The 26,102-nt window shown below is 35.4% G+C and overlaps 4 protein-coding genes across 8 annotated transcripts; 1 reads left to right on the top strand and 3 right to left on the bottom strand.

Annotated features, from left to right (window-relative positions):
* Positions 1-2,052: 2,052 nt before the first annotated feature.
* Positions 2,053-6,637, bottom strand: LOC133174891 (uncharacterized). Its single transcript, XM_061309995.1, has 2 exons — positions 6,563-6,637; positions 2,053-3,729 (listed from the first exon to the last, which is right to left on the bottom strand). The coding sequence occupies exons 1-2, from the start codon at positions 6,635-6,637 to the stop codon at positions 2,053-2,055; spliced, it is 1,752 nt and encodes a 583-aa protein (XP_061165979.1).
* LOC133174880 (spermatogenesis-associated protein 6-like) lies at positions 4,814-9,277 on the bottom strand. Its single transcript, XM_061309987.1, has 7 exons — positions 9,162-9,277; positions 8,702-8,839; positions 8,311-8,359; positions 7,985-8,154; positions 7,338-7,694; positions 6,687-6,779; positions 4,814-6,081 (listed from the first exon to the last, which is right to left on the bottom strand). The coding sequence occupies exons 1-6, from the start codon at positions 9,201-9,203 to the stop codon at positions 6,696-6,698; spliced, it is 840 nt and encodes a 279-aa protein (XP_061165971.1). The 5' UTR covers positions 9,204-9,277; the 3' UTR covers positions 4,814-6,081; positions 6,687-6,695.
* Positions 9,278-12,436: 3,159 nt separating this feature from the next.
* Positions 12,437-12,928, top strand: LOC133174890 (E3 ubiquitin-protein ligase TRIM45-like). The gene has a single exon (XM_061309994.1). The coding sequence runs from the start codon at positions 12,437-12,439 to the stop codon at positions 12,926-12,928; it is 492 nt and encodes a 163-aa protein (XP_061165978.1).
* A 5,310-nt stretch (positions 12,929-18,238) lies between these two features.
* LOC133174995 (spermatogenesis-associated protein 6-like) lies at positions 18,239-25,966 on the bottom strand. 5 transcript variants are annotated; one of them, XM_061310088.1, is made up of 13 exons: positions 25,768-25,966; positions 24,786-24,923; positions 24,536-24,584; positions 24,074-24,243; positions 23,631-23,729; positions 23,467-23,540; positions 22,742-22,913; positions 22,486-22,612; positions 22,036-22,340; positions 21,182-21,251; positions 20,363-20,673; positions 20,080-20,102; positions 18,239-18,986 (listed from the first exon to the last, which is right to left on the bottom strand). In XM_061310088.1, the coding sequence occupies exons 1-13, from the start codon at positions 25,813-25,815 to the stop codon at positions 18,836-18,838; spliced, it is 1,737 nt and encodes a 578-aa protein (XP_061166072.1). In that variant the 5' UTR covers positions 25,816-25,966; the 3' UTR covers positions 18,239-18,835. The 5 variants fall into 5 exon arrangements, 4 of the variants coding, with proteins under 4 accessions (XP_061166072.1, XP_061166074.1, XP_061166075.1 ...); XM_061310090.1 differs by having other exon boundaries at positions 18,240-18,986; positions 22,742-22,835; XM_061310091.1 differs by lacking the exon at positions 22,036-22,340 and adding an exon at positions 21,488-21,549 and having other exon boundaries at positions 18,243-18,986.
* Positions 25,967-26,102: the final 136 nt, after the last annotated feature.

Here is a 26,102-nt window from a genome sequence, read left to right as displayed (position 1 = left end):
AGTAATGAATGTTAAGGAGATTATTCACAATGAAAGATAATAGGGGAACCATAACTAATTTGTATAGTAATATTTTCACTTAGTGATTCCATTTAATCTGAAACCTGTTATTGTAATAAATTTTGTTTTATGATAATTCTTTTAATAGGATAAAAGTTCTTATCAGGTACAAAGGTACTTGGAAGAAACTTTTATACAGTATGTAAAATCAGTAAAGCCTTGTTTTACATTATATCTAGTCCAGAAATCTTCATTTTATGTGTAACTGTGTGTATACCATTATAATGATACATCTATTCTAATCTGATAGTAGTATGGAGTCACTTTTTTAATGCATGATGTAAATGTTCTTAATCAATAAGTAAACACACAGTAACTATTTTTTAAACTTGTTGTAATTATTGGAAGATATATTGTAGATGTTAATTATTTGAATAAGCTGATTATACTGAAGAAGAGACTGGTAAAAATTCCAGACTGTTAATAAAAATACGAGAAGAAATTTTTCAGAACCTGCTCTATCAAGTGGCGTCAATAATGTAAATAAACACACTATAAAGCATGCCACGTTGTTAAGTCATTTCTAAGAGACCATGCACTAAAGCTATGGTTTACCCTATGATTTATTATTGCTGTGTGATACTAGTGTAAGGAGACACAATTTTATAGAATTGGTCTGTAGATTCTTTTCAAATAAAGGAAGTAGCTATGTTGCTTTTCTTGCTTCTGCATAAAATGTACACAAAAATACAACAGTTAAAGCAATATTTATATAGTTAATGTTTGATTTATTCCGCCATGTTGATTGTCAGGGAAGCAAGGAAGACGCCTTGCATTGCTGAAGCGAATGAGGAGGAAGAAATGGAGCCAGCGAAAGCCAGGGAAAGTTCTACAAGATTCGTCTCGAGCTACTTCCCAAATCCTCGTCAAAGAAGCCCTCATGAAAAGTTAACGAGGTCAGACTTACAAATGTGGTCACTGAACAGACCTTCTTCTCATTTTTAACCGCTGGCTGTTTCGGAACATGAGGATATGGAGATAATGAGGGAACTTCCTGCCATCTGATCAGGGGAGGAAACTCCTTTGTTGGCTTTGTTGCATCTATAGTAAAATGCAATATTTAATTGAATATCTTCTCTGCTTCTTTGCATCTAGAAGGCAAGTTGTTATTAAAAGATTTTTGATATTCTACTTGCTAAAGTGGTTTGGTGCTGGACAGGGTTCTATTGATTAATGCCTCGGATTTTAAATTTCAAACAAAGTTTCTCGATCTCGGAGGTTATTCTGCAACATTCATGAAAACGTGAACTTTATTTCTTAATTCATGTTACATTGTTCCTGGTACACATTGAAAAAATATATTGTTTATTTGTATGATTTAATTTTACAACTACACCCTAATAATAAAAAACCCACAACAAAATACAATACATGTATAACTATCATACATATACTCAGATGACCTTGTCAGCACATGCAACCTATCATCGAGTCAAATGCTGACTGACGTTTTTCATACTTATTGTTAGGCCATTATTTATACACTGAACTGTCTACGGATTTCTCCGTTATAACCCGATCATGACAAAGAGCACATGGCAGGTGTGACCGGTCGGCAGGGGATGCTCACTCCTCCATGGCACCTGATCCCACCTCTAAATTTTGAGGTCCGTGTTTGCTCTGCTTCAAATTTGTATCGTTTCATTGGACTTTCGAGATTGAATACTGTTCCTTATCTTCATATTTCATAATTTCTGTTGTTGTTCTTTTTGGTTTGATTGTTTGTTTTATTTTGTTTTTGTTTCTTTGTTTTGTTTTGTTTGTTTGTTTTTGTTTTTTTTTTTTTTTTTTTTTTTTTTTTGTTTTGTTTTTTTTTTTGTTTTTTTTTTTTGGTTTTTTTTTTTTTTTTTTTTTTTTTGAAAGCTTAAAAAGTTCATTTTTTTCATTTTGCATTGATTAACATCTTCTTCAAAAAATACAATGTACATGATAAAGGTTATAAACTCTATCAGGTGAACAGTACTACAAATAGTTATCATTTATATTACTAATTTATTGATTTTGTAGACACACTTCGTGTATTCTCATTTCTATAGCTGTGCGTATTTTGTGGAACGGTTCTTGCCTGAGAGATTGTTTGTATGAGTATAGAGCAGCCTGGAGGTTTCCTGTCACCTGTTGACAGATCCCCAGAATCTGCCACGATATGTCTCTGAGATCTAAAGGTATAAGCTGTCCCTGATCATAGTAAACTAGGGTCTGTAGATCATCTGGAGCTGTTTGTGCTCTCATTGTGTCTACATGTCTGTAGCACAAGATCTCTAACATGTATAAGAGTATTAAGGGTGGGACATATAATGAAGGGCAGTAGTTCTGTAGAGCAGACTGTTGTTCTGGTATCAATTCACTGATGTAATGGATTTCAATGTCAAGTCCGATATCCCATGCTACAGCCTGTCTCATCTTTTTAGACCAGGACTGTCCCCCTAAAGCCTCGGTATACATCTCTGTATCTACATTTGATCTATGCATCACATATTGCGATGCTAACTTGACCTTGATCATCTCTATAATAGATAAAGCTTCCATGTACCTAAGTGTCTTGTAATAATACATCGCTATGTACAGCATGTCAGTTATACAAGCAAACTTGGCTGCTAATTTCAGCATGTGACAGGTGATTTTGTCAGCTCTATACCTCAGTTTGTTTTTATGTATGTAAGTTTCCATGTGAAATATAAAAACAGTTAGCTGAAGGACAGAAGCTGTAAGTTTCTGTAGCATTTGGACTTGATACTGTGTCAGGAGGGATGAACCTATCATCCGTTCTGTTTTATGTAGATATCTCATACAGCCTTGTATGTCCAGTTTGAATACTGTGTAATATCGGTGTATTTCACCATATAGGTTTCTATCAAACTCAATCTCAGAAATCAGAGAATGTTCATCTGTACAGATGGAGAGTCTGGGGTTATGTAGGACATTTATAATACAAGACTTAATGGAGGGACTGTGTAGCAGAAATGCTAAACCCTTCTCATACAACCCATATAGTCTAATAAATAATTGATGTTGTGCTTCACCATGAATTTTATTCAGAAACATGTTGTTACCTGGAATGAAAAAGTTAGGACAGACCCCTTCATACACCCATTTGAGGATGAGTTTAAAACAGACCCAGAAACTCCCAAGGAGAATTTGTGGACACCAATAAGGGATTGTATTTTGTTGAATCACCCAGAAATCTGCTGTCTTCATGTGATAGGAACACAGTAATTTATCATCATCACATACTCCATTGTTAATTATTTCTTTTAAGAACAATGTAAGTAAGCCATAGGTTAAGAATTGACAGCGATTCATTGCATACACAAGTTTTTGTTCTGTCAGAGAGAAAGAAATTCTCCATTCATGGTCTTCATGACTTCCTAGCTTATGTCCAATTGCTACAAAGTGACATCCATATTTTACTATATCATCAACAACATGAGGCTGGGGCCATGAGTGACATCTGTCTTTCCATGAGGAGGCAGGCGGAGGCCAAAAGTCACTAACGAAACAGTAGGCAGAGTCATATTCTATTGATACAATTGTTCCACTGGCACAGGGTCCATGTTCAGTTGACTTCTTTATTGATACAGAACACATGATATGTCTGTATTTAGAACTAGATATATAAAGTCTGTTATTCACATTTTGTCTGCATGCAGTCCGTCTAGATCTGTCCGTCTGTAAACTTTTCACATTTTCGACTTCTTCTCCAGAACCACTGAGCCAATTTCAACCAACCTTGCCCCAAAGTATCCTTGGGTGAAAAGAATTCAAATTTGTTCAAATGAAGTCTCACGCCCTCTTTCAAAGGGAGATAATTTAGAATAAGTAAAAATTGGTGGTATCATTTAAAAATCTTCTTCTCAAGAACCACTGGGCCAAAATAAATTAAAACTTATGTTAAACCTTCTTTACATAGTGTAGATGCAAGTTTATTCAAATCATGACCCCCGAAGGTAGGGAGGGGCCACAATGGACAATCAAAGTTTTACATAGGAATTCATAGGAAAAATCTTTAAAAATCTTCTCAAGAACAGCAAATTAAAGCAATGATTGGTCATATCTATATGGAAGCATCCTCAGGTAGAATAGTTTCAAGTTTGTGCAAATTATGACCCCCGGTGGTAGGGTAGGGCCACAATGAGAGAACAAAGTTTTACATAGGAATACATAGGAAAAATCTTTAAATTGTTCTCAAGAACAGCAAAGCCATGATTGGTCGAATTTATATGGAAGCATCCTCTGGACTGTAGATTCAAATTTGTTCAAATCATGACCCTCCGGGGTAGGGTGGGGTTACAATGAACGAACAAAGGTTTACATAGGAATATTAATTAATACACAAGAAAATCTTTAAAAATCTTCTTCTCAAAAACAGCAAAGCCATGATTGGTCATATTTATATGGAAGCGTCCTAAGGTAGTGTAGTTTCACGTTTGTGCAAAATATGATCCCCTGGGGTAGGGTGGGGCCACAATGGAGAATTAAAGTTTTACATAGGCATACATAGGAAAAATCTTTAGGTCTATGATTTCATATAGTACATGTTTAACTTGTTTGCCATTTAAGCTCTCTATTATTGAATAGAAATCCTAACCATTGAGCAAATATATTTTATAACTAAATACTTTCGAGGGGAACCAGACTATGCATGCTGGCAGGGGACTAGTATTGCTAATGCAATATACTCTTAGACTGTGCTTGTTATAATGGAAATTAAACAAGACAATAGATTGAAATTCATAAAAATTTATTTCTACTGCTGCTAATTAATGAAAAGATTCTAAAAGATAAATATATATAGATGTATAATATTAAAAATAGCAAAAAGAACACTGTAAACAATTGATAACAATTAGGATGCAATAAATACATTACAATAACAAGGTAATTTATAGAAGTAAGTTTGAAGACTTCTTGTAGAGTAACTCAATATTATACCCTGAATTACATAAAATGTACTCTATTGTACAGCTGTTGTGGTTAGCACCAAATTTACAGCTGCTGAACAAAAGTGCAAGCTAGAAATGAGTTATATCATTAACAGTGTATTTTTTTATTAGTACATATGTATGAATCATTACAAAAAAATATTTGAAATATTAACAGTCTAACGAAAAAATAATCATTGCTGATAAAGAACCTTTGAATGATAATTGAAGGTAGAAGTGTTAACTCAATGCCCACATAATTAGACATCTATTTCTAATCATAATTAGAAATCTTTGGAGTGAAAGCTCAGATCCTGATTTAACTTAGGTTATTAAATGTCACATTTTCATCATAATGAATGACCTTTCATACAGTATATATATTTATAAAAAGAAGATAAAACTACAACATCTAAAAATAAACACTATCTGTATTTTGATTTTTAGTTTTAATCTCGTTGTTCTTTAATCAGTCAATTTGCACAATGAAACTGTGTAATGGCTTCATCATAAGGTTCAAGTGTATAGGATATGTACCATGTGACCATGTTCTGATCAATGATTGGTCTGAATCATGTTCTGATCAATGATTGGTCAATCATGTCCTGATCAATGCTTGGTCAGTTAAACATCTTTTCTGCTTACAATTAAAGATCACATTGATATTGGACTCCATTTATCAATATTATGCAACAACATTCCAGCCAAAAATGTCCTCAAGTTCAAGCTGTGTTAATGATAATATAATAAAAACAGACAATATGGAATAACAATAATCTATCAATTCAAAAAAATTAATGAAATCTTAAATATTAATACATGTGTATTACCAGGTATAATATCAAAAGATCACTAGCATTAATAAAAGTAAAGTCAGCAATTGACTTTGGTTGAACAAGACTGACTACAGACTACAAATTTTATCCACTGGACAAGAAGTGACTATCCTAAAATATCCTTCAGGTCCTAGACCAGTGATGATACACAGACAGACAGACTAACAAAGATGGAGGCCTACTTCACATCACTAGATCCTCAGTCCTCGTCTAAATCTATTGACATCGTCTGTGTAGTCAACATTCATCATTTTATTTAAGGCCTGAAATAAATTCTTGGGTTGGATACAAAAAAAATTGTCACCATCTAGAGTAAAACATGCTTACAGCAAATTGATTTTTTAAAGCCTTTATGTAATGAGCTTACATGATACAATGAGATTGAATTAATATTGTTTGTCTCTGGCACTTTGCTAAAAGCATGTTTTACTGCATAATCGAATATTAGTTGACCATATAATGCACAGTGCGGACTAAATCTGACATTTTCAATGGAAATTATGTTGCTTTGAAAAAGTATACTACATGTATCCTCTAAATTTTGGGAGGCAATTATTTGGTGACAATTAATGTGCACTTTAAGCAACATTTAAACATCTCTTATTTAAGAAGATTCAGGAAATAAACAATACATACATAATTATATAAAATACATAATACAAAAAAATTTATAACAGGAGTACTATTATAAAAATAGGAGATATCTCGTGGAAGGGATTTTAATTAAATACTAGTATATGTTACTGAATCTGTCTCCATCCAATATTCTGGCTGGAATAACCATGTTTTCAGCCAGGTAAATGTACTAGGTACTGGCATATTATATATATTTATATATATTCTATTAGAGAGAGTTATAAAAGCTTACCTGAGTTAATCAAAGGTAAAGATTTCTACGTGCCAGTCTGATTTTGTCGAGTTCCAGGTCCTCCAGATACCGGGCTCGAGATAAACGCAGAGACTGAAAAGTTAAAATATTGTATAAGTATTGTATACGTATAAGTATTGTATATTGTATAAGTATTGTATATTGTATAAGTAATTGTATATTGTAGAAGTATTTCATTTGAGTAAATCTTACCTTTGTGAATTATATTTGCTCCAATGTTACCTAGGTACCTGGTGTATATTCATACTGAGTATGAGCCTGCGAGTTTACTCTTGATTAAAAAAAGGGACTGAATTGTTCTTTAAAGGGTACAAGGTAAAATTCCAAGCAGAGATGCAAAGCTTTCTCAGTAGACATTAGTTAAATACATTGTATATACTGTAGTTATTTACTGACTTCCTTTTAATGTGATTTATACTGATCTCTATGATTTTTGGGTTATACTGATTTCTATGAATTTTGAGTTATACTGATCTCTATGAATTTTGAGTTATACTGATCTCCATGATTTGAGTTATTATGACTGACCTATACAGGTTGCATAGATTGAAGTTATACCTGAGCTTCCTTAGAGCTGAGATTTTCCTATAAAAAGGTTATGAAATCATTCTGAAGTTAAGATATACTCACTGCGTCGAGTTGTTCTCTAGCGAGTCTTTCCCGTCTCTTGACCTCTAGATCTTGTTCAAGTCGGGCAAGTTCTCGAGATTTGCTGAGGGCCCTGAGATGTTCTAGTTCTATTTTTTCCAAAGATCTGCTGCGTTGTAATGCACGCTCTGTTCTCTCTAGATCCAACCTCTCATACGCTGTCAGGGGACGTAACCCATACCTATCTGTTGGTTTGTAGAGTAGTGTGTCTGTCAGAATAGGCTTGTATAATACAGTTTCTGTCACTGTGGGTCTGTAGAGAATTCGGTCGACCTCGGGTAAAATAGTCTCCGTAATGTCTGTCACTGTAGAAAACTCTAACCAGATTGGATTTTCACCCTTTAAACAAATAGAGGAGCAGATTATTATCACAGTTATTCCTTTATAGTGGAACATTGTTGCAAATTCAGATTAGTTAAAATCAGCACATCTTGCTCAAGTTTTTATAAAAATTTTGTGTTTATTGCAATGTTTGCTTGCTCACTCATTTATATATAAACATTCCAATCCTAATTTTGATGAAACTTCATATTGTAGCACTTTTCCAGATGAAAATTCAAAATGGATTCTACAGAATTTAAGATGAGATTTTTTTCTGAGATTTCTTTGATTTTAAGGCAAATACGTACGGGAAAGTCGATAAGTCTGCGTAGCGGTATTTCTCGGATTGGGGAGGAGTGATACAGTGATCCGGAAGTGATTGGAAAAAGGACTTCCCTAGCACTGGCCGAGTAAGAGGCAAGTCTGACCGAGCCTCCATATCGAGATAATTGTACCAGCTCAAAAACAATCAACTCATCTGTAAAAAAAAATTCAGGAATGCTATAGGGTGAACCTAATTACAATGTATTAATTATATATGCTGGTAGGAGATTTTGAAAACATTAAAATACATGTAAATCTATGCACAGGTAAAATACATGTAAATCTATACACAGGTAAAATCTTCACTAACCTCTGAGGCGATCAAGGACTTCTGAAGACAAACCAGAGGTGTAGTAAGTCTGTAACACAATTAAGTCAGTCAGCACTCTAAGTTAGTACTTAAGATCATTGGTTTTAAGCAATCCAATTTATCTGAGAGATTTTTTTAATGAATTAAAGTTTACTGCTATCAATTTAGGGGAATTTGTCCACATGCTCATTCCCTTCTTCAAAGCTAAATTAAATCTAACTTATATTTTGATGTACAAACAATGATATTTACTCCTCACTCCCTCCCCCATGATTATCCATGTCTTATATCGTTATCAAACATGCTGAGCTGAATGCCAACCCTCCCCCTTCCTCACTTAACTTGATATCCTGTTGTGTATGACTCCCCCTTTCCCCTTTTCAGTGAATACCTTATCAAACACGAGGTCCTGTTGTATATACAAGGGAAATGTTGATGTCAGGAGTCTGGTACTCTTGTTTTGTCCAAAGAGACTAACACTCAGGCAAACGTCTTCCCGACTCAGAAAATACACACCTGGAGCCTTCACCTAACATAGGTAAACAGGTAAAGTCGAGTGGCGATATGTGGATCAATATCAAATGACAGCTTTAAATTAGGTGTACATGAACTTTTTTTGTAACAGAGTTTAAATTGCCCTATCTTGTTGTAACACATCTGCTTTCTGGCTTTAGCAGTTTTAGTACCTGAGACAATATGGCTTAATCAATGATCTGTCGATAAATCTCTATCCATTTAAAACAATAAAAATCCACAGTGTGTATTGCATTTTATCGATTTAAGACGTGTATTGTTTGTCATTATGGAGTTCATAGATTTAAAATTCGCACACACATGCAGAAAATACTTACAGATCTCAGTTTTAAGTCCACAACGCATCGTAAGCGAGGCATCTTTCCTTTCTTTTTCTCCGCAAAATGAATGCAATGATCAAAAAATTTGGGTCTGGTGAAATTTCACAATGATTTGTCGTCAAGGACGCAGAGACTGTCAATACCTACGCGAAATAGCTCGCTCGTGGAACTTGTCGGGTATTTAAACTTTAATACATAGTTTAAATATTTTATATTCACTTAATATTACTTATTCAAAGTTAATATCAAATTTACAGAAGGGAAGGGTACATGAGGGTTGGCAGCAACATCTTTTTAACCAGACTTTCTAGGACACAGGAGTCGTTTATTTATATATTTCTAGATCAGGTGCCCTTTTGAGCATATAGAAAACATAATTATTAGACAGTACATACTCCCCTCTCTCCTCTCTCCAGTCCAGAAAACTGCGGGATTCTTATCCACACTGAACTATAATGCTGGCATTCTGCAGGATAGTCAGCACGTGATTAGGAACATTTTGAAAATGCTATATAGAAGTACTACAAAGAATTTTTTCTGAAAATTACTGAACAGAACAATACCCCAAAATTAACTAAAATCAGAGGAATTGTATAACAAAAAATTATAATAAAAAAAAGATAATAAGTTGAAAAATATTGATGTACAGTAATATTTTGTATTTTTATGCAAATCCTAGGGATGGGTATCGCCAAAAATTTCGTACCGTGATATATCAAGATTTTCCCAAAATATCACGATAATATCATGATATTGATATTTTTACAAGCAATTTTTATAATAATTTTAAATGAATATTCATAAATTTTCCTTAAAAATCTGCTGGAAAAACATAACTTCACATTTTTCATTGTTTTATTTACATAAATGAAGCAATTTTGGATGCTATGATGCCGTTCTTTTACCGTTTTCAACATTTTTTTACACTTCATGTAATTGTAATTTGAAAGATTGAACAAATAAATGAATAATTTCTGGGATTTATAAATATGTACCTAAATACCGGTATTTTAGTCTTCAAATCACGATACCTATCACGCAATTTAAAATCACGATATACCGGTATACCGATAAAATCACACATCCCTAGCAAATCCAGATTCAATCTTTGGAAAGAATGTATTTTTGTAAAATGAGATAAAAGGCTTTTGATGTTTAGGAAGCAAGTGAATATTAAATCATCAGCGCAAAAACAAGAGAAATTCCTATAAGATGTGGGTGGACCTTATTGCCTGAGGAATACTTTAGTATTAATTTTGATTTGTAAGTCGATTTCTCTCTTGCGCGGTCTTGATGAAATTCCTTTCAATTATACAATGTAATACTTGACTTGAATCCATAATGTTCTAATCATTAGATCCACCACCGAGTCATGTACATACATATACATTATGAATTTATATACCATTGATACAATCTCAATAAATCTGCCTTGTTTGAAATGGTCGATACAAAAGACGAAGTATGAAGGAAAAATTCATCTCATGAAAATAAGGCTATTCCAAGTTTTTTCTATGTTTAGCGTCCTTGTGGGCCTTGGTTTTTGTCACCCCGTATCAGTAAAAAACAAACAAAATCAGGAGTCCTGAAATTGATTATTCCGGTCGAAACCTTTTAATTCTGTAGATTTTTCCAATGATCTATCCATAGTATTTTATAAGCATTTAATGCCTTGATTTTGTTTAACAATAGATCTTTCCATGAGAAAAATATTTTCATGAAATCAAATCCTCTGAATGACGTCATTTTCATGATTACTAAGCCTGTGTTTTATTTTTTGGCTAATTATGTGTTTTTTGCGAATAGGTAAGGTTTTTGATAGAAGGGCGGACACTAAACTGAGAAAAAACTTGGAATGGCCTAATTATGAAAAGGGAAAGGTCTAGATACGAGGCATCATATTTCAGATTGTGGGAGGGGGGAGGGGGGGGGGGGATGAGAAGCCATGAAAACTGTACCTTATAAAACTTGACAAGGAAAAGAAGTTTTTTTTTAATGGAATTATGGAAAAGCCTTCACTCAAAAAAACCTATTCCGTGCTAAAATAACAACAGAAGACGACAATATCGGGAAAAGGGGGCAGACACTCCTCCCCACCCCTCCCACGATACCACGTGCCTCGGGCCATTATCAGTGGTGTGCCCGCGACTGCAAAATGTGTCAAAAGATCAAAAGGGGGTTTTAAATACAAAAGTTACACAATGACAGGGGGATAATGAAGCCCTTGCAGAAAAAAAAGATCACGATAAGAATATATATATAAGCAATTTCAGTTGGAGGGGGGCGGGGGCAGGAGGCACAGCCATACATTTTTAGTTGGTGGGGCACTATCAACTACCAGAAATTCCTTGACAAGCAAAAAAAGGTCATCATACGTTTTTGTCGAGGGGGCACAAGCATAATTATAGTAGCTATGTTTTCTATAGTATTCCATATATCGGCAAAATTATTTGGGGCATGCCCCCCGTGCCCCCCCCCCGGTTCCTACGGCCATACTTGGGGTATTATTTCTGTATTATATGCGTTTCCTTGCTTGAAAAATTATATTATTTAACTATAACCATATTTTACTTGTATTTCTGATATTTTATATACCTTTCCACGGTTACAAACAGCCATATATGGCCTTAGAATGCTTTAAAAATTCGCACTCCGACGTCCATAATACGGTGGGGTTCTTGCTAAAATAATGCGCCCTAAAGGTAAATAAAGTATCAGGAATAGGAGTAAAATATTTGGTTAATTAACAGATACCATACTTTAAGCGGAGAGCTACAGTTCTGCAGCTACAAACAAGGATGCATTTTAAAAATCTCGAGGCCAAAGCTTGTATCATAATGACACAACAATTCGATTTCCTATAATATTTAGAATTTTACATATTTTTCCGGCTTTTTATTTTTATTTTATTTATTTTGCATTTTATTGTCCAGAAATATAAATTTGCTATCTGTCACATTTAGTGCAAAGCAGAGCCATTTAAAGCAATGACATAACTCGATTCCCTATCAAACTATATATATAGGTTTGTGCCTCCAAAAAGTCTAACTTCGAAAGCCGAATGGCATTTGTTGTTGTCTATAGAGTTACATTAATAGAGGGGGATTGGATGGAATATAAAAGTTGTAAAGGATATTTTTGCATTTTTTAATGTAATATGATAATAAGTAATTCTGAACAAATTTCATGTAATGTTCAATCCATCAGAGGAAAAAAATGTACATTAAAGATTGAGAAATTTTACGCTCATATTTTTTTTATTTTACAGAAAGATGGATACGCCTTCTACCCTGACTCAAGAAGTGATCACCTGTGAAATTTGTGACAACCCAGCCCAGCAATTCTATAACAGGTACCACGTGGTTTTATGTGGAGGATGTATTAGGTACCATATAGAAAGTCTGAAGTCTCAAACACACAGTATTGTCTCTTACCATAACAGAAAAGAACAAAATATCCTCCCTTCATGTTTATTACATTCCAACCAGAGATGTGAGGGACATTGTCAACAGTGTGATGTCCCTGTCTGCTTCCGGTGCCTCACGGGCCCCCACTGTGGCCATACTGTCATAGATACGACAGAAGCTCTAGAGAAGAAAGAAGAAATAAAAAGAGAATCGGAAGAAATGAAGTCAATTATTTCTTTTTTTCTTCGACACGGTGCGGGCTACCTTAAGATCTATGAAGAACATAAGCATAACAAGCTTAGAAAAACAACGGTCTATGCTCCAAAGTTCTGTGCTGAAATTAGAACAAATAATTAAGGAAAACCAAGAAATTCTACAGTCTAAGAAAGTGCATGCAGTCACAGACTACAAATCAAAGCTGGGCGAATATAGTGATGTTCATACGGACATTGATGTGTCGATTCCATTTTTAAAGCAAAGCACGAAACAAGAAAGAGGACTCCGCGTAGAGTAAGGTGAATACAAGGCTTCGCTGGTAGAAACACCCAGTCTCACCGAGGACGTTTTTTTTCATCTGAAAGGAATTATTTAGATAAATTTAGAGGCGTCGTCGACATTCCGACTGGTGTAACGCCTTTAGGTTCATTGGTCTGTATTGGAACAGAAGAAGCTTGGGTCCGCGGAGGCGACAAAACCATAAGACGTATCAACATACACGGGTCTATGCAGGACGCTTTTTTCACAAAGTGTAAAGCATTTCCCCCTGATATATCATTGACCAAGCAGGGGGAATTGATTTACAGTGACCACGACAAAAGAACTGTGAACATTGTAAGAGACGGTAGAAGAGAGACACTGATCACCACCCCACGGCACTGGCATTCTCTGGGGCTGTTCTGTACCAGTTCAGGAGATGAATACAACTGATCAAAATCATTACAAAGTAGTCCGGTATCAGGGACAGAAAGTGACCCAAGAAATCGATAAAGATGATCAAGGAAACCCCATACTTACAGCTGGTGAGGATGGAATCTTTGTGGAAGAGAATAACAATGGCGACATCTGCGTCTCTGATAGCAACGCTAGGAACGTGGTAGTGGTGAGCACGACAGGGAGTGTTCGATTTCGATACGAAGGAACACAAGCCAGGAGGGAAGCCCAGTTTCTTCCCTGTCAGATTGCGACAGATCGCATCGGTCGGATCATTGTGACCGATTTTAACAATGCCTGCCTTCACATTCTAGACCAGAATGGACAGTTCCTGAGATGTGTGGACGAGTGTGGGCTGGAGAAACCTTTCGGACTGAGTGTGGATAATGAAGGGAGACTGTGGGTAGGCTTACAAACTTCAGGAATAGTGAAAGTGATTCAGTATATGAAATAGAAGTGCATGGAGGAACATATCTATTCTTATATACATTGAGTGTGATCCTAGTCTTTTTCCTGAATCATCATTTTCGAGAGCCAAGGAATTTCCGACCGAATTCCTTGGCTTGCAAAGATGCTAAATCAATTGATTAATACTAGTATTTATAAGTTAAATAGCTGCAGATCTGTAGCTCGCTGGTCGGAAAAAAATGGGACCATCCAACCCCATTTTTTCAGACCAGCGAGCTACAGATCTGCAGCTATAAGCTAAATAAAATGTAAAATCTTAAAAGTAAGTTTACTTTTTTCAGCGTACACGTGCCAAAGCTTCATTGTATCTCGTTGTTTGTCAATGTATCCAATTTTTGAGATCTAAATTTACAGTTTGTAATGTAAGCGAATCTGTATTTAAATCAATGTTGATTTCTCAAATAAGAAGATGGGCATATTTGGCGTGTAATTTGCAGGAATCGAGTGTACGAATCATTCTTTTAGTGTAAATGTCGTTTCAGGCAGACAATGTGGTCAGCTGAAAATAGTTGGACAGATTTTAAGAAAATTACGCACAAAAGAAAGTGATACGTAACATTGAAATTAGCAATATTTAAGCTTATATGTCTTAACATTTACGAAGTATAGTATCACTATACGTAATTAGTAAACAGCTAAATAAATAATCTGGTATAGCTAAATACAAATGTATTAAAATCTTAATGGTAGAAAAAAAATTGCAGATTTGAACTTTATCTTAAATTAATTTTGATAAATCAGTAAATAAACTACCGAAGGTCATGGACAGGTAATATATTCAAATGTTCTTTCATTGCAACACACTAATTTGGATTTTTAAACGATAATGAGGCATCTTCCCACGTCAAGGGTTTCTGTTCCACTCCACGTTATGTGGAGCGGAGTGGATCAGAAACCCTTGACTTGGGAAGATGCAATGAGGTTGCGCATTAACATACCCGGTATGGGTGCGCCTAGATTCCTGCCGAATCCAAATTAAATGCGTCCACATTCTTTCGATCTTATCAAAAAACTTAAAAGATACCGTATGCATGCCATATATACGTAATGTATATTTTAGAAAATGAACTTAATTTTGAATTCAGCGTTTCAATGTATTATGAAAATGTTTAGGAGCTAAAGTAGTACATAAGAAGGGTCTCTTTGCTTTAAATGAACTAGAGGTACTACCAGCACTGAGCTCACAAAATGATACCCCCCCCCCTCTCCCATGTGAGTATAATTGCAAATTCCATCCTTTTTTATGGGAAACTTCAAATAGCTGTCCGATCAGAATATAAAATAGGAGGTGCATAATTGTACTATGTAAAGTAATGAAGATTCTGAGAGTCTCATTCGATTTTATTCAGTGGTATAGGAGGTGCTGCGGATAAGAGATGGATACACCCCATGTTATGGAAAGGGCGGCAGTGTCTATATGTTTTGCTGTGTTAAACCCGATTTTTCTACCCAATCCAAAAAAAACAGGAAGTGCACATTGGAACTACCCATTTAATAAGGATTCTGTGACAGTCTCATTAAATGTAATCAAGTGGTGGAAGAGGGGTTGCAGATAAGAGATGGGTAACCCCCAAGTGTTACGAACGTACGGAAGATGTACGGAGGGAAGGACACATCCAATCCATCACTATTTACCTACAGCTTTTCAGGCGGGGGTGGGGGGTACATGTATAATAATGGTATAAGAAATTATCGAAACTACAGTTTTTCAAGTAGAAAGAGGCGATACAAAGTTTTGAACACTTAGTAAAGTTGACTTATTAATGGTTAAAACATTGCTATGACGTCATGCCAATAAACAATAAAATATGTTCAAACTAAAAAACAACAACTAGAGTGAAATCAAGGTTTAATTTGTCCAGAAACCAAAAAAAGGTTAGGGAGAAAAAAATCAGGGAAAGCGAACGCGGGGAAATTAAGTTGTTAAAAATAGCAAATCCAAGAAGAAACTGGAGTTTTAACCTTCCTCAAAAGTAACACTTTCCATTCGGATTTTTGTAAAGCATTTTCGATACAGCACTGTGAATAAGCCAATTTAAATTCATTTCTGATAAAGAACCAGTCTGCGAATCTCTTCATTTAACGAGGTTTGTTCGTCAATGACCGCACTTTTAAAACCCAAGATTTTCATTATATCATCCAATCAAAACTTTAGATAAAAATCCGCATTTTTACTTTAAATGCATTTTGAAGATATGATCCAACACTGTATCCGTATCAATAAAGAGTCATAAAAAAAATCCTTCATCACCTGACCACTGTCCATAGTTCCTGTTGAGCCAAACGACTGCCACTGAATGAATGAAACAAAAGAGTTCACTCACTGATTTTACTGTCTTAAGAAAAAATTTTTTCTCTTTTCTTTTGTCTAATTATTAGATGGTTTCAGGTAGAAAACTATTGATGCCTGAACTCCTATTGTGTAATTATCGGACTCCTCCAGGTAACTTCTGGACATTTAAATAGCAATGTTTTAAGGAGGCTGGGGGTCAACAAATTAACCATCAGATATAACTTTTTTTTTTTAGATATGATATCTTAAGCTGTCAACTATCATTTGGCAAAGAAAAAATTCATACATTTTAGTTTTAAAATTTGATCATTTTTGTATATCTTTATATGGAGCTCTTCTTTTAAAGGAGATCAATATAGTCTAAAAATGGCCACTACAACCCAGCTCTCTTAAGTAAGATATATGCCTCATACAATTCTATGTGTAAAATTATTAGACTGTTTTCGGCCCTAACGGTCCTCAAACAGTCTGAAAATTTTACATTTAGAACAGTATTCGGCATATATATCCATTACTTATGTGTTGTATCAAGGCTAAGAACCACGGGAGGGCGTTAGAAATCTACTTTTTTTATTTTAAAAGCAGAAACCACGTGTAAATAAAGATAATACGTGTATACTTCTTGGATCGAGTCTGAAGCTATGAATTCTATTTTAGAATTTAAAGGGGAAGTGCAGTGCAAGATGCATGTAACAGTATAAAGCTTGTGATACTACTGCAAATAAAGAAAGAGCCTGCTGCTCAGATAATTCTAAAGGGGCTCAAAATAACACAAATATACCAATATATAATTTCTATTTCTGTCTGAAGCTGCAAGATAAGTAGAAAATTACCAAAGTTGAGTATCATGTCAAAGTGCTGTACATATATTTCTCTGAAAAATCACTTTTTAAAACATACATATAAAGTGTTTTTTATTTAATCGACTGCAATCAATGGGGGCTTCTGCAGGTTTGAGATTCACATTAAGTACAGTCGATTCTGGTTGATCCGATTGTGTTATGTTGTCACGCAATTCGTCCAGGTTTTTGAATCGTCTGAATAAAGGTAAGTTATTGACAAACAAGTTGACGAAACAAAGATTTCAACAGTCTCGCAAGTTTTTCGGTCGATACAATGACCTTGTCAGCACATACAATTTATTAAGTCAAATGCTGACTGACGTTTTCATACTGATTGTTAGGCCATTATTTACACACTGAACTGTCGACGGATTTTTCCGTTATTTCCCGATCATGACAAGGAGCACACGGCGGGTGTGACCGGTCGGCAGGGGATGCTCACTCCTCCATGGCATCTGATCCCACCCCTGGTTTTGGAGGTCCGTGTTTGCTCTGCTCCCAATTTGTATTGTTTTAATGGACTTTGATCTTGAATACTGTTCGTTATCTCCATATTTCATTAATGAAACATACTTTTTTTTAATTATTGGTAGACATAGTTCCGTTTCCTAATTTCGTCCGGAAGATAAAGCGTCTGGATTATTAACTTTCGGATTAATGAGATATGATTGTAGCTGGCCTGTAGCTCAATGGTTTAAATAATAAAACAAAAAAAACAAAAAACAAAACCAAAAACAAACAAACAAAAAAAAAAAAACGTAAACTCTCTAAACTCCAAAATCCTATTTCATGCCCCCCCCCCCCCCCCACGCCCCTTGTTCTATGGGCCTGTGTATTGCGAACTACAACTGTGTCCGGACTGGCGAAGTCAAATCGTCAATTGTTCCTATGATACATGTAGATCTATACCCGCTTTATTTGTTGTAAGAAATATAACGGCAGATCTGTGATGTTTAGTTGATATACAACAGTTGTACAACTGCTACAAGACAAAATAAATAGAATTATATTTCAATCACATAAAGGCCCACAACAAGACACTTCAATAAAGTTTAGACCAGTACTGCTTTATATTCAATGAACAAAAAACAAAATGTAATAAACAAAATATTTATTCTCATTAAATGCTGCTTTGAATTAATTTCTAACTGACAAATAAATGTAAAATAATTAGGGTGATACAATAAAAGCATATTGATCAAATATTAATTAATATAATGTGTAGACTTGTGCTGTATATAAAAAAAAAGAAATTGACTACGGAATTCTTTTAAGTTAGTTGAAAATAAGCAGTATGGATAAATAAATTTAATAAAAAACTAAAACCCTGTAGTATCAGAATAATTTTTTTCATCAGACACTTAAAAACTCTCACTTTATAATCAGCTTATAAGCCATCCTATTGTATTGAATGGAATAGAAAAGTAATAATTTTGGTTTAGTATCAATTTTGCCTCCCCCAAGCAAATAACACACCCTGTAAATCACTGGCCCCTACGGAGTATTGTCAAACAAACCAAGCAGGGATAAAAGTTATGGAACCCGGGTCCAAAAATCAAAGGTACAAGAAATTAAAATTTTACACAACAATTAGTAGATACAAATTAACAGTAACATTCTCATGAATATTCTGGTAACAGAAACTGGTTGTAGTCACATAGCTTTTATCCTAGATATAAATACACAGACACTATCTAATATCACAGTTAACATCTAGTGATGAGGTAACTATCAGACCGGCCCCGCCCTCAGAGCCCCGCGGTACATTTTGGAGTACAGTTTACTCAGACTGTCGTTAAACACCTGGCGATGAGATTTTCCTTGAAATTTTGCTGCTCTTTCAGACCAATAGGTTCCATCGTCCAAATGCACTCGAGTTGGGCTGGAAGAGAAAGTTGGAAGATTATTTAGAGTCTGTCTGTGTTGTTTCAGTTGTTAGTTTGGAAACTTTAGTTTATGCAATTTAATGATTTGTTTCATATGCTTTTAAAATAGCCATGTGATATATGGTCAATGAAATCATTTAAACCACAAACCAAGTTAAATCTAAAGCTGTCATAAGGGACTAATATGGCACATCCAAATAATTCCCAAAGTATTTTACAAGAATTTAATGACTGTATACTTAACCAATTAACATGACTTAGTTCAGGGTCATGACTCTTGTCATAAATTTTATGTCAATACACATCTATGAATCTCACAGTGTGGCTTTAACTTTTAATCCCAATGACCCATCCCATATGACAATCTCAAAATGACCTTCTTTCAAGCTTCTAATACAAAATCTCATTAAAGCAACCTCTGAATCAAATCTGAGCTCTTTTCTCCTATTTTGACCCAACACAGAGTTGGACAGACAGAAAGACTTGGTGATTCCTATCTACTTTATGGGAGGTTAATGTGTGATAGTAACCTTTGACCTCTATAGGTACAAGTTCATGGACAGACAGACTGACTGACAGACTTGGAGATTCCAATCTACTTTGTGGGAGGTTAATGTGTGATAGTAACCTTTGACCTCTATAGGTACAAGTTCATGGACAGACAGACAGACAGACTTGGAGATCCCTATCTACTTTGTGGGAGGTTAATGTGTGATAGTAACCTTTGACCTCTATAGGTACAAGTTCATGGACAGACAGACAGACAGACTTGGAGATCCCTATCTACTTTGTGGGAGGTTAATGTGAGATAGTAACCTTTGACCTCTATAGGTACAAGTTTATGGACAGACAGACAGACAGACTTGGAGATCCCTATCTACTTTGTGGGAGGTTAATGTGTGATAGTAACCTTTGACCTCTATAGGTACAAGTTCATGGACAGACAGACAGAAAGACTTGGAGATTCCTATCTACTTTATGGGAGGTTAATGTGTGATAGTAACCTTTGACCTCTATAGGTACAAGTTCCTAGACAGGGCAAGCCTAGTGTCCAAGTCAAGATCTTCCAAGTCTTTATAATACAAGTACCTGGCTCGGGCTCGTCGGAGAGACTGAAAAAAAAAATATATCCTTTGATTAAAAATATACCAGCACATATTAATCACTGCATTATTACAGATCTGACTTTTATATAGCAGCATTATCCCCATTCATACTTGTAAACCTTAAAATGCAATTTAAGGGAGGCAAAATTTCTGCATTTAAATGTTGAAAAGAAAAATCAAAGACAGTTGATATTTAGATTTTTACAAGGTATTTCATTTATTAGGGTTTGACCAAGTGAGTAACTTGATGTATATTAAACCCCCACCTCCTCAAGCTCCTCTCGTGCCAGTCTTTCTCTTCTCTTCTCTGCCAGTTCAATCTCCAGTCTGGCTAATCTCTCCCTAGATCTGCTTCGCGATCGTTCTAACTCCAACCTTGCCAGTCTCTCTCTGGAGCGACTACGCCGCAGAGCTTGTTCCACTCTTAGGTCAAGATCCAATTTTTCAGTTGGTGTCAAGGGACGTAAGCCATACCTCTCCCTCAAGGAAGGACGGTACAGCAAAGGGCTTGGGGACCTTGATCTACGACTCAGGCGAAGGTCATCAACGGATCCAGTCAGGGCTGCCACCTCAGCATCTACAACAGGACAGAGATATAAATGTAAAATTTGTACCAATTACATCAAAATGATTACTAAATATTTACTAGTATCTTAAACAATACATGGATTTTAAAATACTGTGAAATCACTAATTTTCGGGGGGGGGGGGGGGGGGGGGGGTAATTTTCATTGTTTTTGAGAAATGAAGAGACCCATGAATTCATGTCCACCACAAAATGTAAAATGTCATATACATAACTACTCAACAATTCTTCACAAAATCAAATCCCCATGAACCCATAGTTTTTCCTGAAGCCAAAAAAAAAATTGACTTTATGAAAATATGCGATTTTAAAATCTCATGATCTGACCACAATATCTAAATAGTACAGAGCCACTGCACAGAGCCATCAATCTCTTGCAGTGCTGTATACTTTATAAGTTCATAAGACAAACAGTGAAGGAAAAAATGCTACAACAAAATGAGATACGATATTAAGTGTATACATGTATAAATAAACAGAGAAGAAAATAAATACAGACCTTCGTCGTCACTGAGGAACTGCCGGGGTGAGGCTCGGGGGAGGGGGTCATCACCGTCCAGTGAGGAAGTCTAAAGTATTATTGTAAAACCTTAGTTAGATATTCACAAAAAGCCTCATAAAACCTTAGTTAGATATTCACACAAAGCCTCAAGATCTCAAAACCTTGAATAATGTTTGTTCTTTCCAAAAATGTAAGAAAACTATAGTAATAGAATTATATATAGCACTAATATTTAAAGAATACTTTTTAATTACAATGAGCCTGACAAATATTAGAAAATTTGAATACATGTACTTGTATTACCTTTTTTAAGCGGTATTTGTGAGTTACACTTGGATAGCTGGTGTAATCGCTATAGTAACCTCCTGTAAAACATTCATGCAAAACATCAAAACTCTCAGCATGCTTCAATGTTTGAGGAAATATACTAGAATTTATATAAAGTCAGGACTTATTTAGCAGAGTACACTGGATAAGCAGAAGAGTTCCAACATATATTGAAAATGGAGCTAAATCATTTTGCCTTTTTTAAAAATATGTTTTGACAAAATGACATGGGGCTCATTCTTAATTGTGTACAGTCACTGGTATCTGTTGTAGATATTTCCCCAAACTTGAAATGGAAACATGTATTTAAAAATGAACAAACACAACAAATGATGAAATAAACAAATAAACTAGAATAATAACATTCAAATTCACTGTTCACTACAATTTTTGAACAGGGACAAAACTTCTGCTTGAGTCAAAAGAAAAAGTGAAAAAAAAACGCCTCCCAAGAAACAGCGCCCTTCATGAGGTGCCATCCATGCAGAACAACAAACCAGACAAGAACAACGGGAACATTCTACCTGAAAGAGGCACTTCCTGGGACTATGTCTGTGTGGACTGAGGGGTTTCCCAGGACTGGACCCTAGAGGGCTTTCAGAACCCCTGGGGCTGTGTTTCCTGGGGCTCAGAGGCACCCTAGGGCTGTGTTTTCTGGGGTTCAGAGGCACCTTGGGGCTGTGTCTTCTGACATTGTAAGTCTTTGGGGTCAGCCCTGTAGGGTGATAATTAAGGGTGTGACCCCAGTATCTCCTCCCCATGTGTTTTTTGTACGTACTACAGACACAGCATCTGTTTTCTGGTAGAGAACTTACGGAGGCATGCAGCGCTAGGAAAATTGTATGGAATTGTCACACAAGAAGCAAATAGAATTTTCTTGCAAAACATATCAGAAAAATTTCAGAAGTACTTAATATACTTCATGAGAATTCACCAATGCAATACATGTCTTAGAAGATGAATTTGGTACCTACCAGAGTCGGACATAGCACTAACAGATCGACTACGCGACCTTGACCTCCCACGTTTGACCTTCTTCTTTGTCTTGGCCTTGAGGCCATCACCGCTGCCTGGGATTCTCCCAATGAGGGATTTTTCTAACTGAAGAAACATTAACAAAAGTCAGTAACACACAAAAACAAAGTTAATTTATAATATTAAAATCTTACTTAAAATAGTAACTGTTGCACAGAGGACGAGATTTCAGTTTGCATCATAAGTAACGCTTACATGACGAACAACAAATGGAGGTCGCCCCTCAGTGCTGTTGAGCTTGGGTACATACACGTCGTCACTTTTCCAGCGCGCAGCCGGGGACGGTGACCTAGAATGACAAATAGAAGAAATGGTTGGCTTGTGGTAGGATTTGAGGTCCTCTGCGGGATCCACGTCTACAAAAGTCCTACAGAAAAGACAGAGTGATGTGAGAGATAGGCAGGAGTGGACACAAAAGCTATCAATATCTCATCTGTTAGAACAGTCTACATTAACATTGTATTATTGCTTACATCAGGAGATAAGACTGTTTTTAAATGAAAGAATAGATATAATATGTTTATCAATTTGTAATCAAAAGTTAAATTCCATCACCAAAAGAGAGAGGGAGAGAGAGCAGTGTAGAATAAGTATTTGTGAAATAAGAGTAGAAGAGAGTTATACACATTATACACATAGTTACTATAATCCAGATACAAACCCACTCTAAGTACATGGAAAACAGAGTATGGAAAACAGAATGCTTTTAAATCAACATTTATTTTCAATTCCCACAATTATGGCAATCAAATTCAAAGAATATTTGTTTAATGCAGAAGTCTTTAATATCTCATTAAAAATAAAATAAAAATTAGTATGTGACCTCTGTTTATAATGTTATTATGTGGACAAACGTGCTATGCTGACACAGAACTCTGATGCACTCCAGGCCAGGGTGGTCTGTGAGTGATTGATCTCACCTCATGGAGGCTCGGGATGAAGGGCGACTCGTGGGGCGGGATCGACTACGGGATCGGGAACGTCTCCTTGATCTCTAAATGTTTAGGAAAAAAGTACATGTACTTAATAACAATATTAACTTAATGCACATTGTGTGTCAGTTAACTCACTGCAGACTACTTACTCTCTCCTCTCTCAAAGAATCCTCTAAAGCATCTAATTCTGGAGACAACGATTCCTTGATGTTTGTGATGGAGACAAATTCTAGCTTTGGACTTATGCCCTTGAATATTACATTGACATTTTGAACACAATTCTAGATTAGAATTATACAAAGCATTTTGGGAGAACATCAACTAATCAAAATGATTTACCTTTCAAAACATTTTTTACCAGGACTGTCAACTTGAAAATCAACAGATATTTACTAAATCATCAGACACGTACAGTGTAGTCAATAGATATTTACTGAATGGTCATTAGACACTTGCCAGGAAGTCAATAGATATTTACTGAATGATCATTAGACACTTGCCAGGAAGTCAATAGATATTTACTGAATGATCATTAGACACTTGCCAGGAAGTCAATAGATAGTAAGATATTTATCAATAATCAGACACTTACCGGGAAGTCAATAGACCTGTGGAAGAGAATTTCTCGGGCTCCTGAGGCATAACATGGAGAAAGAGATGGGGCGGGATATAGGAAGTCACGAGCACTTGATGAGTAGGAGGCGAGTCTGTTTGCTCCTCCAAACTCAGACAGTTGTAAAAGCTCAAACACAATCAACTCATCTATAAAGTTTGAAAAATTTCCATAAATTAAATAATAAATATTTTTTTAACAATACTCTTTTCATCCTAATGAGTAACCATTCTCTGATTTTCAGTCTGAAAATAACAAACACACCGTCCTATGCCAAAGAAAACACATGATCAAATGTATACCACTCCTACTGGGCAGAACAAATACAGGACTAATTATTGCCGTTCTTCTTGCATCTCTAATCATTTTAAATGCTTACTAGGACAAGTGTGATAAATTGAAACATTGAAAATAGGAATGCAATAACATTTCAATAATTACCCTCTAAATAGTCCACAACTTCTGATGGGTCTAAGGCAGTGTAGTAGGTCTACAAGAAACAAATCTTAATGAGTGAATTAGGGCTACTGGTTATAAATCTAAAAGTTGAATAACCATTCAGCAGTGAAATACAAGTAAATGAGATAAATATTATTTGATTAGTCCTTACATACATTGTAGTCCCTATTTAGCTAGTACATATTTTACAATGTTGTCATTTATCTATGACATGATCCTATTGCTGTAATACCTTCTCAAATGTGAAGTCTTCTCTGATGATTAATGGGAACACAGACTCCAGGAGACATGTATTCTTGTACTGACCAAACAGACTGATGCTGACATAAACATCCTCCCTGCTGGGCAGCCACACCCCTGGAGCAGTCACCTATGGGGTAAAAAAAATTACCTCTTAAACAGAGATATGTCAATAAACAAATACAAAATATGTGTTCCTGTGATAAATATCTAAATCCAATACAGGTTCTTGAAATTACATATAGACAAACTTATAATCAGACATAAACAGAAATTGAAAACTCTGTAAAGTATATATATGGTAAGGATCAGAGGTTTCTCCACAAAAACAGGAGAGAGTGGGCAATGGGAAAACAGAATTCTAATTTAACTGGTGCAACAAAATGCATTATTCAAAGTTTGTTCTTTGACAGTCCAAATTAGAGAATATCACGTACACACAGTATTACTTTAATCTGCAGTGGTTATGAGAGTGGGTAGAAGATCATGCATACTTAGTACTAGTTTCAAACTTTTTCTAACTGCCCATCCATCTAAGAAAATAAATCTCCATGGCAACATGGAACAATAACACTATAATTCTACATCTCTTCACTATTTCTGATTGCTATATCCAGGGTTTGCACTGAACATCCTGGGGTCTTTATTTATTTACTGCATAATAGTCTAATTATTGTTTACATCCAATCATCCATCCCAAAAATTTAGACGCTATAATACATATTTATTGTTATATGCCTACATGATAATGTACAAGTCTGGATACTGTATTGATTAGTATAGGCCTATTTTTGCATCCGATTTTCAATAGTATCTTAATTTTATACTAAAATTGTCAAACTGCTTAAATGATTTTACTCTTTGTGAGTTTTCAAAGTTTTTAAAATAGTCAAAAAAAGTCGGCAAAACTTGTAGTACAATAAGGTCTTGTGCGGGTTTGAAAAAACAAGACAGGACATGACAAGGATACTTACCGCTCTCAGTTTAAGGTCCACAACACACCGAAGCGCCCTGCGTGGCATCGCCTCTGTGTTTCACTAACTTATTAAATCCAATAAATGTAAATAAATTCTTTGAAAGCAATAAAAAATACTACTACATCAATTTTCTTTTGTCCCTTCTGCTTGGTGTCAGGGACGCGATGGAAGTCAAGGCAGGCACGGGTTAACTCAATCTAGGAAATGTCGATGTTTGAATTTTGAACGTGTGTGATTGATAAAATCTGCAAAAATGCTGTGTAGCAATTTTTAAAATTTAAAATTTTTGTTATGGGAATAAATAAAATATGCCAGTTGTTCAAATTATAACA

Source organism: Saccostrea echinata, unplaced genomic scaffold (assembly GCF_033153115.1).
Source record: "Saccostrea echinata isolate AGI-Se365-2 ecotype Australia unplaced genomic scaffold, CSIRO_AGI_Sech_v1 ptg000060l, whole genome shotgun sequence".
Classification (NCBI taxonomy): domain Eukaryota; kingdom Metazoa; phylum Mollusca; class Bivalvia; order Ostreida; family Ostreidae; genus Saccostrea; species Saccostrea echinata.
Note: the sequence above shows the minus strand (reverse complement) of the source record. Positions and strands in the feature narration are given on the sequence as shown.